The 14,001-nt window shown below is 42.7% G+C and overlaps 1 protein-coding gene across 1 annotated transcript in view; it reads left to right on the forward strand.

Moving 5' to 3' along the window:
* Positions 1 to 12,416, forward strand: part of LOC131592323 (LHFPL tetraspan subfamily member 3 protein) — a 233,270-nt gene extending 220,854 nt beyond the window's left edge. Inside the window, exon 3 of the mRNA XM_058863745.1 lies at positions 9,721 to 12,416. Coding sequence (XP_058719728.1) covers positions 9,721 to 9,749 — 29 coding nt within the window. The 3' untranslated portion in view covers positions 9,750 to 12,416. The remainder of the gene's footprint in view (positions 1 to 9,720) is intronic.
* Positions 12,417 to 14,001: the final 1,585 nt, after the last annotated feature.

A 14,001-nucleotide genomic window follows, 5' to 3' on the forward strand; every position in this document is an offset into this window, starting at 1 on the left:
ACATTACAGCAGCCAACCAGTCAGAGAGGAATGTGACAAGATGAAGGATGCACAGCCTTGCCTTGGTGAGCCCCTGCCCCAGAGGTGCTCAGGACAAAGTCCTGCAGCTGCAGGACCCTTCCCCTCTATGGTGAGCCCCAGCAGCCAGAGCCCCACTCCCAGTTGTAGCCCAACCCATTAATCAAATTTTCTCTTCCCATCAGCACGAGCACATACAAAGAGAAAGTTTGGAAAACTGTTGGGAATCCTTGGATGTGCATGGATTTGTGCCATGTTGCCAGGTCACACAGCTTTGGCACTGGCCAAAGAACAGGGTAATTCATTTCACACACAAAAAATGAGAGTTTAAATGTTTTTATTATTCTGCAGCATTTAAGGTTCATCAGCACTGATATTTTTCTTATGTTTTCTGTGACATTTGATCTTATTGCAATGTTTTAGTTATTATGTTAAAATAAAAAAATCAGCTCTTTTTTTCAAGTAATTTCTTTCACAGAAATGTCATGCCATTGGAATGGCCAGAGAACTGTCACAGCCCTCTTTGTTTCTGTCAGGAGGAAACACTCAATGTATGAACTGGGAATTCATCTGGAGAAATCCTGTCTGTTGAAAAAAGAGCAGAGCTCCATTTCTGTCACACCACTAAAATAAGCCCCATCGTAGCAGCTTCCTTACACAGAGATCCTGGCTGGCACCTTCAAGGATCTGCTTCAATATCTTGGCTTTCTCCCAGCAGCGAATTCCCACTCTCTCCGTGCTCACAGGAGAGCAGGCTCAGCGCAGAGCCTGAGCACACAGCGCAGGCACTGAGTGGCTCCTCCAGGCTGGGGCTCACTCACAGCCCCCAGCCCACGCTGGCCCTGGGCTCTGCCTCCTGCCTGCCTGATGGCCCAGCCCACACAAGGACAGCTTCATCTCAATGGCAGCAAGGTTTGTTTTCCCAAACCAAAAAAATGTGCCAACGTCAACATCTAATATTGCCTAGCACAGGAAAACTCTTGGAAGATATAATGCTATTAAAGCTAGATATAAAATGTTACTGACAAAATAAAATCCCCATAAGATTGTACAATGCCAATCCAAACATTTCCTGGCCGATATGCCCAGAACATTGTCAAGATACCTCACTGACATGAATTGATCCTCAGAGAAGCTCCCTGTAAACAAGTACATCAAAGTTTGTAACAGTTTACAAATACAATGAAGAGCAGTCTGATCATGCATCTTGAAGGTTGGAGAAACAAACAAAAATACCTACAGATCCTCTGGGTTCCAGGGGAGAAACTGAAAAACAGCTACAACAAGTGGGCAGAATATAAAGAAAGTGAAACATTTTATCAATTAACAGTTAAAGAACAGGAAGAGTTTAGGAATCACCATTCAGAGATCCTCTTTAGTGACAGCAATTTATTTGACCATCTGGGCAAAGAAAGACTGTAGCAAACCACATGGAGGAAATAAAAATAGATGAACAACAAGTGAGTGATTTTGCTTGACTTGAGCCTACAACGCTGCAGAGCAGGAAGCTACTTCATGTGAAAGACATTATTAATGAAGGCATTTCAGCCTCTTGCCAGTTCTTCCAACAACATACTAGATCTCCCATGCCAGCAAACCTGTCTTGAGACGTGACTCCCATCCCAAACTTGACAGAAACACCACCAAGTACAAAAGACAAATTGATGAGCCTTCTGGAAAGGGACCACCAGAGGAAGGAGCGTCTCTGTGATGTTCCACAGTAAAGAAAACTCTTTAGGAGAAAGAATAGGAGGCTTTTTACTGTGTTTTGTTCATTAGGATAAAAATCTTCCTTTTCTTGACAGAAGCAAATATTGAAATAGAGGAAAAGGCAGCCCACTGTTCAGCAGGATCCAATCACGACATTCCAGTGTGTTGGTTCCCACCTCAGGCAGACACACAGCGTCCTCCCACATCTAGGCCACACTCACTGTGTGTGACAGTAGCAGGAGATGGTGGTGCCTGCCCTGGAGGTACAGCCATGAGCACCAAGCTGTCCAGATGATGAACCCAAAAGCTGTTCAAAGTGAGGCATGGCTAGCAGAGCCATCACACAAGGGAGCCCTGTTTCTACCAGCCCAGACGGGTGCCAGCAGATGACACAGATGACAGCTACAACTTGATCCATCCTTGGAGAGGTCTCTCTTCCCTCTGTCTGTCACTCTCCTCCTGTCTTTCTCACCAATAAGCATCCATATTTTGTATTCTTGGAGCTGCATTCAAACCAGAAGAAAGCCACCTGGGCCAGGGATTAGGAAGGGTGGCAGGGAAGCTTGAAGCCTGCCCATATTCAGACTTTTAGAGCCTGTCGCTGACACCTGGCTATATTTAGGAGAAGTTGGAGAAGGATCTTTCAGAGATAAGAAAACTGTCAGGCTCTAAAGAGGTGCCTTCTTTAAGCTGCTCTAACCCCGTTTCACAAGCTTTGCAGTCAAAATTCACCTGCTCCTTCAGGCATGGCCTTACTGACAAGAGAGCCAAGCTGACTGCTGTATGTAGCTTGGTTCATGCCTTCCCATCAGGCTGGCTGCTGCTTGCATCCTCGCCCAGTCAGTCCTCAAGCTGTTTAACTGATCTTACTGAGTCTTCCTGACCTGTGGTTGGAATCTCAGACCCAGCTCCTGCAAAGCTGTTTGCTCTCCGGGAAGGCAGTCCTGGCACATGATGGCACATCCCAAAAGGACTAAAAATACCCAGCCTCAAGCTCTGCTCAGACGAGGTCTCTGACAGCTTGTTACAAACAAGCCTAATCTTCTAAGCTTTGTTACAAAACTGCCTAGTCATTTGATATTTCAGGCTGAAGATCTTCCATACGTGACCAGCAGCTTCCCTCTTCCTCCATGCATGCAGCTAATGGCTTTGTGCAGGGTAATTATAATTCCAGGATTCACACACCTCACTTTGTCCATGTCAGATTTAGGCTTCCCATCTCACCCAGGTCTGCCATCCCACAGAAGCCAACAGCACTCATCCATCCTGGGAACCATCCTAAGATTAAATGAGTCACACAGGAGGGCCCTGTTCTGCTCCAAGGACCTCCTAGAGCCTCACATGTGATGTCTGACTGTGAGTGAGCTGATGTTATGTGAGATGCATCTCCAGGCCTAACCTCTATATTATCTCCCAAAAAATCTTCTCACCTTTCACAAAATTTCCATCTGGAAGAAAACAGGAACTTAAAGAAGTCAAGACCACAAATGGTCAGGCCGCCCTGACCCACTCTGGGCTCCAGACTTGTTTTCCAAATACATCTCCTTTCTTACTTTGGTGCAAGGTGGTGACACTTCATTGCTGAGTGCCTTTTTTTTTTTTTGATCAGTTTTTCTTAACCACCACATTTAGTCCTGGAGACTTTTGCTTATTGTCTCAATAGCTTCAAAAAGCATTCTGTCTAGAGAAATCAACAATGCAGAAAATAATGTATCCCTGCCGTGTCACTCTTCCTCTTTACAGTGAGGGTGGTGAGGCCCTTGGAACAGGTTGTGCAGAGATGTCCCAAACCTGGATATGTTCAAGGCCAGGTTGGATGGGCTTTGAGCAGCCTGGTCGAGTGCAAGGTGTCCCTACCCATGGCAGGGGAGCTGGTATGAGATGACATTTCAGGTCCCTTCCAACCCAAACCATTCAATGATTCCATTATTCTCCCCCTCAGCATGCTGTCTGCAACCAAACCGCCCCTGGACTGACATCCATTTCCTCCTGCCATGTTTCAGTCTTCACATGCAACAGAAAAAGGGGGGAAAAACAATGTAAGATTAAATTGGATTTTAAAACTACAAGAATTGGCCAGAGTCTTTCAGGGAGAGCAGTACAGTTCCTGAGTGCATTAAGTATTCAAGGAGTGTAGCTTTAGGTCTGACAATGTGCTGGGTTTTCTCTCGTGAATGACAGCCTGTAAGTTGACAGAAAAGTTCTGTCCAGCCGTGTGTTGTACACAGATGCTGGAAATCTGGGAAAATCGATTTGAGTGGATCCTTCAACATTTTTCTGTTTCTTCTCGGAAAACAATGTCTAATAAAATAACATTCTGTCTGTTCAGCCCACCATCACCCCTGTGGCCCTGAAACCATCTGTCATGGATGGAAGCAACTGCACTTGCAAGAGAGAAGCAACAATATACTTTATTGATATAACCCAGTGATTTAACAAAGTTCAATGGTAAATGCAACAGTGGTTTAACAGGATTCAATGGCAAGATTGTTTATTTACTGCGTAGAGGACAAGGTCAGACAAAATTGCCAGAGATCCTGTCATTGAGCCATGAGGTTCAGAAAGAATCCCCTTGCATTCTAAACCCCTTCTCAAAGAGAAGTGTAGGTGTAGGTGAATCCAGTTGTAGTCTGTTTATATCTGAGAGATTATATCTGCACACTCAATCCTTTATATCACTTAGCTAAAATTTCCAAGTTTAGTGTGCTATTAACCACTTACCAAGGTTCTGTTGCAGCGAGGAGTCTCTCAGCTTTAAGGAGTAACCTTGAGAGGGGACCCTCCTCAAGGAGAGATCCTGGCATGCAGCCCACCATTCCAGATAGCCCTTGGCTACCATGCTGCCACCCCCCCCCACCCCCCCCAAAACTCCAGAGAAAGCTGGGTGCAGCCAGCAGAGACCCACTGGTAGTTAGGGCTGAAGCGGCAGAGGGGAGCATACCACCACAGCATCCTCTCACATGCTACAAATGTGCTTGTGCAGCCATGAGCTGAGCCTTCTGACAGTAAAACCACCTGAGCCACACATTTAGAAAATTTCTGAATGCTCCTGAAACCATTTCCTGCAGTCCTAGAAACACCTCCCACAAGCCATGCCCAGGAGTTCAGCTGCTGCCACTAACAGCATGAGCAAGATACCACCCGGCAGATTGAGTAAGTCCCACTGTTCCACTCAACTCTGGTTTCACAGGGCTTGCATACTGAACTGGGGAAAATCTTGTTATTTTTTATGAGATTCAATTCTATTTTATTGCAAGGAAGTGCTGCAGCAGAAGAGCAAGCTCACACACCTTCTGCTCAGATGAGCTTCTCCTCTAATGCCATATGGACAAAACCGTCACACAATTTCCAATCCCAGAATTTTGTAGAAGTTTTAGTAACTCCTCAAGGTTTACTGAGCATTCTCTTTAACCCCTGTCCTTTCAGGTCGTGTTTGGTAGCTGTGAGTGATGGCAGAGCAGGCAGTTGCCAGATCCTGCCTGCTGGTTTGCCAGGGGGAGGAGGAAACACCTTGGGCAGCTCTGGTGTGGACAAGTCACATTTTGTTGAGAAGGTGCTGAACAATGAAACACTGAAAGAGAGCTGCTAGCAAAATAGTAGGGGAACTTCTGTCCATCCTTCTTTCCATCTCCATAGGGCAGGGCAGCCTTGCACCCTCCTTACTGTGTCTCAGCTGCAGTGCAGTTGTAGGCAGCAGTGCACAATTTATTCTCCTCCTGGTCATACAGCTGTTTCCAGTATGATCTGTGGACAACAGCTTCTCCAAAACGTGCTAGAGCTTGATCATCAGGATTCTTGGAGAGGACCTGAGTTGGTGCCTGGCTGTTTACTGAGAGCACAGTTTGCCCCAGGATCAATCTCCAGGTGATGGATATGCATCTTCCCATGGGGCCAGGGCAAAGCATGCTCAGTGCATCAAGAGGGAAAAGGCACCCACAGCAGATAGGGAAATGGGAATACACATAAATCCTCTCTCTCATCACATGGAAAACAAAATAATCCTCTTAGGCCACTCAAATTTGGTTTGTTATGTGTTCTAAAGTGACTATGTGTTTTCAAGAGATTATCTTCAAGGAAATAAGAGATGATCATTGGCTGCTCCCTGCAGCTGAGCATCTCTCTACCTTTCATGCCTTTCAATTGTACACACCAGGATATTTTCCAGGCCAGGAATACATGTTGCTGTTTGAATTTTGGGCTGCAGTAGCTACAAGTGGAGTTTTAACACACTTAGCATTTCACCAACCCTGATGTAAGCAACAAAACCATCCATCTGTGGTTATAAAGAGCTGACCCAGATCAGTGTGTCCAAAAAGGGCAACACAGCTGCTGAAGGGCCCAGAGCACAAGTCATCTGAGGAGCAGCTGAGGGAGCTGAGGATGTTTAGCCTGGGGAAAAGGGGACTCAGGGGAGACCTTACCATGCTCTATAACTCCCAGAAAGGAGGTTGTAGCCAGGTGGGGATCGGTGTCTTCTCCCAGGTAACAAGTGACAGGATGAGAGGAAATGGCCTTGAGTTGCACCAGTGGAGGTTTAGATTGGATATTGGGAAAAATTCCTTCACCAAAGGAATTGTCAGACACTGGAACACACTGCCCAGGGAAGTCTTGGATTCACTGTGCCTGGATGTGTTCAAAAGGTGTGTGGCTGTGGTTCTTGGAGTTATGGTTTAGGAGTGAATATGGAAGTGCTGTGTTAACAGTTGGAATTGATGATCTTAGGGGTCTTTTCCAACCTTAATGATTCAGTGGTTCTATAAGCAGAAAGGTGAGAATTCCAACACCTCATTAAAACTGAACTTGTCCAATTTTTTTGGCCTGCAGCCCAGGCAGCAGTGTTATCCAAGGTGCCTCAGCATGCCTATTTTCAATTTCAGAGCTTCAGCATCAATGTTTCTCTCTTCCTTCATCTCCTTCCATACACTAACCACAGTGCCAGCATTCAGCAGGGATGATGTTTAGGCTGGAGGAATCCTGTGGAGGTCCTGGGAGGAAATCTCTGGTACCTCTTTAACCCGTGGCTTTCTGCCAGCTGATGTGGTTTTATAACTGTACCAATTTTGGTGTGACCACGAAGGCCAGTTGCTCTTTAGAAAAGCAGTTGTGTGTGTTTGGAGTCAGTAATAAAAGACTAACACTTGCAAAGGTGTTATTTTCTAGATGCCAGTCAAATACATGGCAAAGATCATTTCAATATGGACGTTGGCACACAAAGTGGTGTAAAGTGTTAACGTTGTCTGAGATAATATATACCCAAACCTAGAAGGTCTGCCTTTCTCTCTGTATTTACTATTCATTTTACTGACTTTACAGTAACAGCATGGAGAGGACCATCTGAAATTCAGCACGTCTTTTAGGGAGCAACCTGGAAATCTCCCTGTGATTCATCTTTACCACAAACAAACCTCAGTGTCCTCTTTCTGAAATGTACATAAACACTAAAATGCTGTAAATCCCTCCAGGCTGACCATACCCCCAGCTCTGCAGTCAGCAGAAGGGATTGCCCTAATTGAGTGTGTCAATTATGAGTAGTAACCCTGTTGTGCTGAGGTCAGCCTAACAGACAGCCTTTAAAGACTTTAAATAGGGAACTTAACAGCAGAGTACCTGGGTGGTTGGGTAATACAGCTTCCATGAAGATTGCTTTCATTAACTGATTTTTAGGCAACAGCACTCTAAGTAGCTCTAAGAAAACAAACTTTAAGGAGCCAAAAGCCTATGATGTGATACAAAACAGACAAAGATGTTGCATGTGAATGACTTATTTATGTCTTGTCAACTAGGCACCTATGGCATTTGTTAAATTTCATTTCCATGTGTATAACACCTGTGTGCAAAATTTGTCAAAAGAATTAATAAAGGTATGTTACTGCTGAAACACTGAGTGCTGCTGGAAATCCAATAAGCAATGCTAGGGGTTTGAATGACAGAGGTACATGAAATTATGATTAAAAATAATTGAAAGAAATGGCTCATTCAGTTCTATTAAGCTTTGATTGTCCCTAGGAGTATCAGGGTACATGCTCCTTCCCACACAACGTTCTCTTTCTCTGGATTTCAATTTCACCAAATATGGATTGTTTAAGAGGCTCACAAACCCCCTTATCTTACTTAGTAAATAAACAGATTAGAGGGACTTTTTCATTCACTTTATTTGGCAGTGCTGTTTACCTATTTTACTAATTACCACATTAATAACATTAGTAACCACATTTATAAAACACACCAAAGTTCCAGACTCATATAGTTTTTAATAGATTTTATTTATCACAAGTCATTGTCCATTTCTCATCCACACTTTATCCCTCACTTTTGCTACATGTTTTAAAGGGTAAAGGAAGCTCATGGAGCTATCAGTGGCAAGCTTTGTTTTACAGTTGGAAACTACCATCTCAGTACATACTCACATCACAAGAATGTTTTTACCACAGTGAACATTATATTTTATGTTATTTTTTTAACATAAACTAAGCTGACTCATTTTTCTTTTTCAGTACCCTCCCTAGTTTACCTTACACTTCTTGCATACTTATTTTTTACTTTCTAGTCTCAGCAACATCAGTTTAAAGTGTCTTGTAAAGTAAATCTGGACTATAGATACATGCTGAACAAGTCAGAAACTTTCCTCCAAAACAAACTTTGCTTGGAAAATGTCAATTTGTTGGAAAGCAAAGTTTATTTGATGGGGAAGCAGGCATCCAAGGTCCATGGCAGAAGAGTTTGCCACCACCAGGCTCACTGGTACCACCACCCCAGGCTTTAGGGTCTGGGTATCCTGCCCTGGAGCACCACACTCTCTGGGTCTGTGTGTGAATTAGCTGCAGGCCAAGATGACCACAAGAATCAAGGATGTAGGGAATTTGAGGGAATGGGAGAAGGTGGCTGTTCCTTGTAATATGGGGGGAGGAAATTAAATATTTCAGTTTCCTTACAGCAATATTTTTAAGTGTTTCTAGTCCTGAAATTCTTTGCTTTCATTTCACAATGAAATTAATTCTTTTTCTTTTGTTGTCACAGAAACAGTGATTTCCCCTAGTTCTGCATTCCAGCAGTCTCTTGCAGAGGCCCCTGCATTACAATATAGGAACTGGGGTTGTGATGATGGTGGCTGTCCTCTCCCCCAGGCTGTGGCTTTGTAAGATCCCTTGAGCAGTGACCCTGTCACAGGAGCCAGTGCAGAGGCTGCCTGACAAAGAACTTCATGGTTTGGTCTCCGGGGTGTGAGAGAGTTTAGCTAATGGTGAATTGGCAGAGTTCATTTGGTGCAAGAACCTTCTGTTCACTGTCTAATGCTGGGGCAGCCAGGTTTTCACCTTTGCCTGTGCATGAGTACTTGCAAATAGATTTCCTCATGGAGCCCCGGTCCCAGTGGTGCCCCCTGAAGCACCAGCTCAGGGGCTGTCACCTGCAGCCAGGAGCAGGAACCTTTGTCACCCTGCTCCCAGGGCCAGCGCAGCCCCTGCCCCCTCACCCCTATGCAGCTCTGCTTACGTGCATGGGAACTGGGCAGTGGGAATTAGATTTTAAGGGAGAGTTTCATTTGAAAATGTCCCCACACCTCTGTCCTCATTTGAAATTTAACACAAAGTATTATTTTATCATGTTTGCAAATGTGTCCTCGAGGGAAACAAGTTATTGCTATGGAACAGAAATGTCAGGATTTTAACTCAATTCATGGTATTCATCTAGTAAATGTCATTCTTGCCCCATATGCATTGTACCTTTATTTTCATATTGCTCAAACTTTAAATGAAATAAGCTCATTATTTTGACTTCCTGTGTCGATTAGCTGATGAAAAATTATTTTTGAGAATTTCAGAGTACAAGTCCAATCTGCAGATTAAATTTTTCACTTTTCATGACAAATGGAAATGCATATAATGAAGTGCATTAGAATATTGGTCAGAGTCTTGCTCTGAGCTAAGCACAGCGTGAACATCTTTATGCTTCCTGGCAGTAAACCAGCTTCTCTCTTTTCTCTGTTTTGCACAGTCCTACTAAGCCAATCCTCACTAGAATGAGCACAAAACAAATGAATAACAGCTTTTGTACATCAACATTAAAATGGGAAGAAGCTTGGGAAAGAGCCTCCAACAGAGAAGAATGCTGACAAGTGCAAAAATGCCTGATGGATAAGCACCACCTTCTAAACAGAGATCAGCCAGACATGGAAGTGATTTCAGAAGAGAAATGCAATCATGGATTACACACCAGCTCATTAGAAACTGTTGCTGAATACAGCATCCAGAAGACATGCATGAAAAGTCACATTTGGGGAATAAATTAAAAGGGGTGTAGTTGTTGCTAGATAAACATATGTAATATATATGCATTGAAGAGGTTTGTAAATGTCATTTTTTTTATTCAGACAGAAAGCAAAAAGCTTTAAAACCTTTCACAGTAGAGAGACAGTTAACTTCAGACTATTCCTATCCCAGTAGCCAAGAAGCTGTTAGGACATCTCTCTTAAATTAGCATTTATAGACTGAATGTTTCCATCACCTAGTGGAAAAAGCATAACTTTTACTGCTACATTGCTGCACTTCATTTACTTCACTGTATAATAAGTTGACTAAAACTGTAAAGCTTCTCAATTTTTACTGCATATGTGTTCCAATTAATATGTCTGTAACAAACTTAAGGCTCAAAAATTATTTCTGACCTATATTCTAGTTCTATGAAGCATATATATAAGGTATGTCTGACTGAATATCACAATGCTATAAAATTTCCCAAGATGCATAGAATTGTTTGTATTTGAAGTGACAAAATAAAAGCTCTTGATTTCTTTTTTAAAAGGAGAAAGTAATTTACCCCTTAAATGTAACACACTGCTGCTCACTTTCAGGGTGTTTCTTTTCCTTGTTCTTCCATATACCTGTGGAGTGACACTCTGTGGCCCATGCTAATGCCAATCTGACAAGGTGATCTAATGAGACCTTCTGGCCTTAAGTTTAAACTCAATGCAACTCAGTAAACCCTTGAGTTTAAACTCAATACAAAAATTAAGAAACTATTAAGCAAATACATGTTTCAGACAGCCATGTGAGGGCTGGATGCAAACAGCCCTGGGGCACTGGCAGGGAAGTGACTCCATCCCCAGGTCCCAAAGGGCACTCTCAGCTCCAGAAGCCACTGAGAAGTAAAACAGGAGTAGGCACAGAAAGACCTCGTAGTGAAAGGCCTGGATACCAAGCACCAGGAACAGAGCAACAGAAGGAGGCAGGGAGTCTCTCTCTGCTCCTCTCTAACACTCCCAGCAAGGCACACGTCTGTCCTGGCTCGGGACTGGCCATGAGCACCCGACATGCCTCTAGGCTCTCCTGCATATCACAGATGAATCCAGCACAACATGAACACTGCAGTGCTGATTCCTTCAGGGTTTTTAAAGCCTGTTGCTTCATTCTTTGGCTTTCAGGGGAAATGGCTAAAGTAATAATTGCTAGTGTTGATCCCAAATAATGCAAAATTCTGAAGACATGAGGTAAACATGAGTTGAAATTGCTTTTTAACTATTGATTGCACAACACAAATTATTCCAGAATTTAGTGCATGAATCACAAAAAAATTATTTTAATTTTGAAAGAAAAATTATCATTAAGCCAATTGCCAGTAAACAAATACAGGGAATTAGATAACTTTTCTATATATCTACCAAGGTACCAATGAGGCGCTGATTTCACCTGGATGTCAGCCAAGTAAATTTATGTGTGAATCTGGGCAGCATTAAAAAAAATTAAACAACACTTTTTAAAATCTGAAACTACTCTTGTAACTGGATGTAGAAAATTCTCCTGTCTTCTAAAGGACCAGCACTGGCTGGTCAAAAACCCCACCCAAATCAGTCAACCACCATAAACATCTTCCCAGTACCTGAAGGTACATCTACCCATTGACCTGAGGGGGATGGAAGGTAAAAATCAAGCAGCTCACACATGAGGAAGCATAAACTCATTTAAGGGCCCATTTCAGGCAGGTTTTTAAATCTTTGATTAGTCCAACCAGTGTCAGCTGGAAAATGCACATCTTCAGGGGCTGGATACATTCAGGAGTCCCTGTTAAGTGGTGTCTCAGTGAAGCCCATCCTCATTCTCTGCTCTTGTTGGCTCACAAGCACACTCACACCTCAAAGCCTGTGAAAGGGTTTGTTAGCTGGATGTGCTCTCATATCAACATCTTCATTTGCTCCTTGAGTTTACCTCTATCCCACATTATTGCAGTCATGGCACTTTTGCTGTGACAGAAATCACCAAAACAGGGTTTCTCTGTATTATATTGTTTTGTTTAGCATCATGGTGATGGTGTAATGTAAAAACCCTTTCTAAATATACACAAACATTGCAAAATAAGTGCCATCACAAGACATCGCAACCCTGTCAGGGCAGCTCAGTGAATATGTATCATTTGTACACAGTCAGAAGGAGAGACGTACCAGGATGTACATCATTAAATGTTGACTCAGTATGAATAGTATGTTTTATCTTTTTAAATGTTACCACTTTCTCATCCCATTCCATTGTAACTTGTCAATTGTAATTTCTTTTTAAGTCAACAAACTGTAAAGAAAACTGTTGAAATACCTGATTTTCTGTAAAAGTAATAATAACAATAATTTTTGTTACTTCAAAGTATGCTTGGTATTAAAGTACCTAATAAAGTTCAACAATGACTTTTGTAGCATACTAAAATAAAGTGTGATAGTGTTTTTCTCCAGCTCATCTGTGGTAAGAGCAACTGTTGTTGGGATTACTGCCCTCCTAAACAAAAGCCTGGACACCTCCTCAACATCTGTACCTACAGAGATCCCTCAGGTATGTTAAGTCCAAGCAGAACTGGATCCTTTAATGAGTGCAGGGATTTGTAGGCGTGGGTCAAATTCCTAGCAGAACCTTGTTGGTAAGTCATCTCCACCCTCTGGTACCTGGCTACTTATCCATATATTGGCAAGTTATATATAAAGTTCCTAATTACTCTGCTTGGTATAAAACTTGGTTTATAGTAAGAGAAAGAAGAGTGCAAATTATTTATAAATTAATTATGGCTAAATAGAGAACTGCCAAGTTTGTAGGATGCTGTTCATTTTTATAGGCCATGCATTTCAGTTATTTATAAATAGATTGGAAATCCCAAACAAGTGATTTGGATGACACAGTAAAGCTCAGAAGTTGATAACCCCCAAATTTCACTATGCAAAGGTACACTGGAGCCATCAGGGGCTGTCACATCATTCCAGAGTTTGCACCAACAGGAGGTAAGTACTTTCGTGTCAAAGAGATGCTGGATTTCCCTCCATGCTGCTGATGCAGCAGTATCTGAGTTTGGAGATGATCTAGAAATTATTGTGACTGAGGTCTAATTATGCCCAAACTCCCAGGCTCTGACACTTTTCAATCGGAGTAATAGATCAGCTTCCCTCATACCATCCATCTTTCCCTGTTCTAGGGAGGAAAATGTAATGCTGGGCCCAGCAGCTTTCTGTCTGTTTCCACTGCTACTCTGATATCCTTTAAACATTTTAAAGTTTTAGTGGTTTCATCCGATTCTCTGAGGATTTGAAATGGAGTAAGATCTAGACAGTTTAAAATAAATAAAAAAACCCACCCCAGATTTGTCCTAACTAGCTTACACATTGAAAAGACAGCCATATGCTGAATAGGTTCTGAGGTAGTACTAGAAAGCAACACTTTTTTCCCCCATGTGCTAAAGTCAAGAGATTTACACATTTCTCCTTCCCAAGGAGCTCTGTACAGAAGGGATTGGCTTTGCCTGCTGTTGGCAGTACCTGCACACATTAGGCATGCTTGCAGCCGTTCCACCTTGGTCTGTGATCCTCATTGACCTACACTAATAATTTGAGAAAGACTTTCACAGAAGGCCTGGAATTCTGCAGAAGGTAGAACACGTAGTTTAAAAATCCATTCTTTTCCCTTTAGATCAAATCATGTTTGTGTCATGGTGCTGAAAATACAAAGTGAAGGCTTGCAGTGATCAGATGCTGACATGATGCTTTCTATTACCCATCTGTCTCTCTTAAATTTTTGCTTTGTGTTACTTTATGCTGCCTTCTGAGATGTCCTTTGCATTTTAAAAGATAAAGTGATATATCTTTCCTTTCTTCCAGATAGTCTCATAGCCCCACGGGGTGGAGGGGAGGGGGGTGGGGTGCAGTTACACGGCTTTTCCACTTCACAAAGTGACGAGAGAAGTATTGCCTCTGCAAGAAGCATATCTCCAGGTAAAAAACTGTAAGCAGACACATTGTGCTCATCAAGT

Source organism: Poecile atricapillus, chromosome W, assembly GCF_030490865.1.
Source record: "Poecile atricapillus isolate bPoeAtr1 chromosome W, bPoeAtr1.hap1, whole genome shotgun sequence".
Classification (NCBI taxonomy): Eukaryota; Metazoa; Chordata; class Aves; order Passeriformes; family Paridae; genus Poecile; species Poecile atricapillus.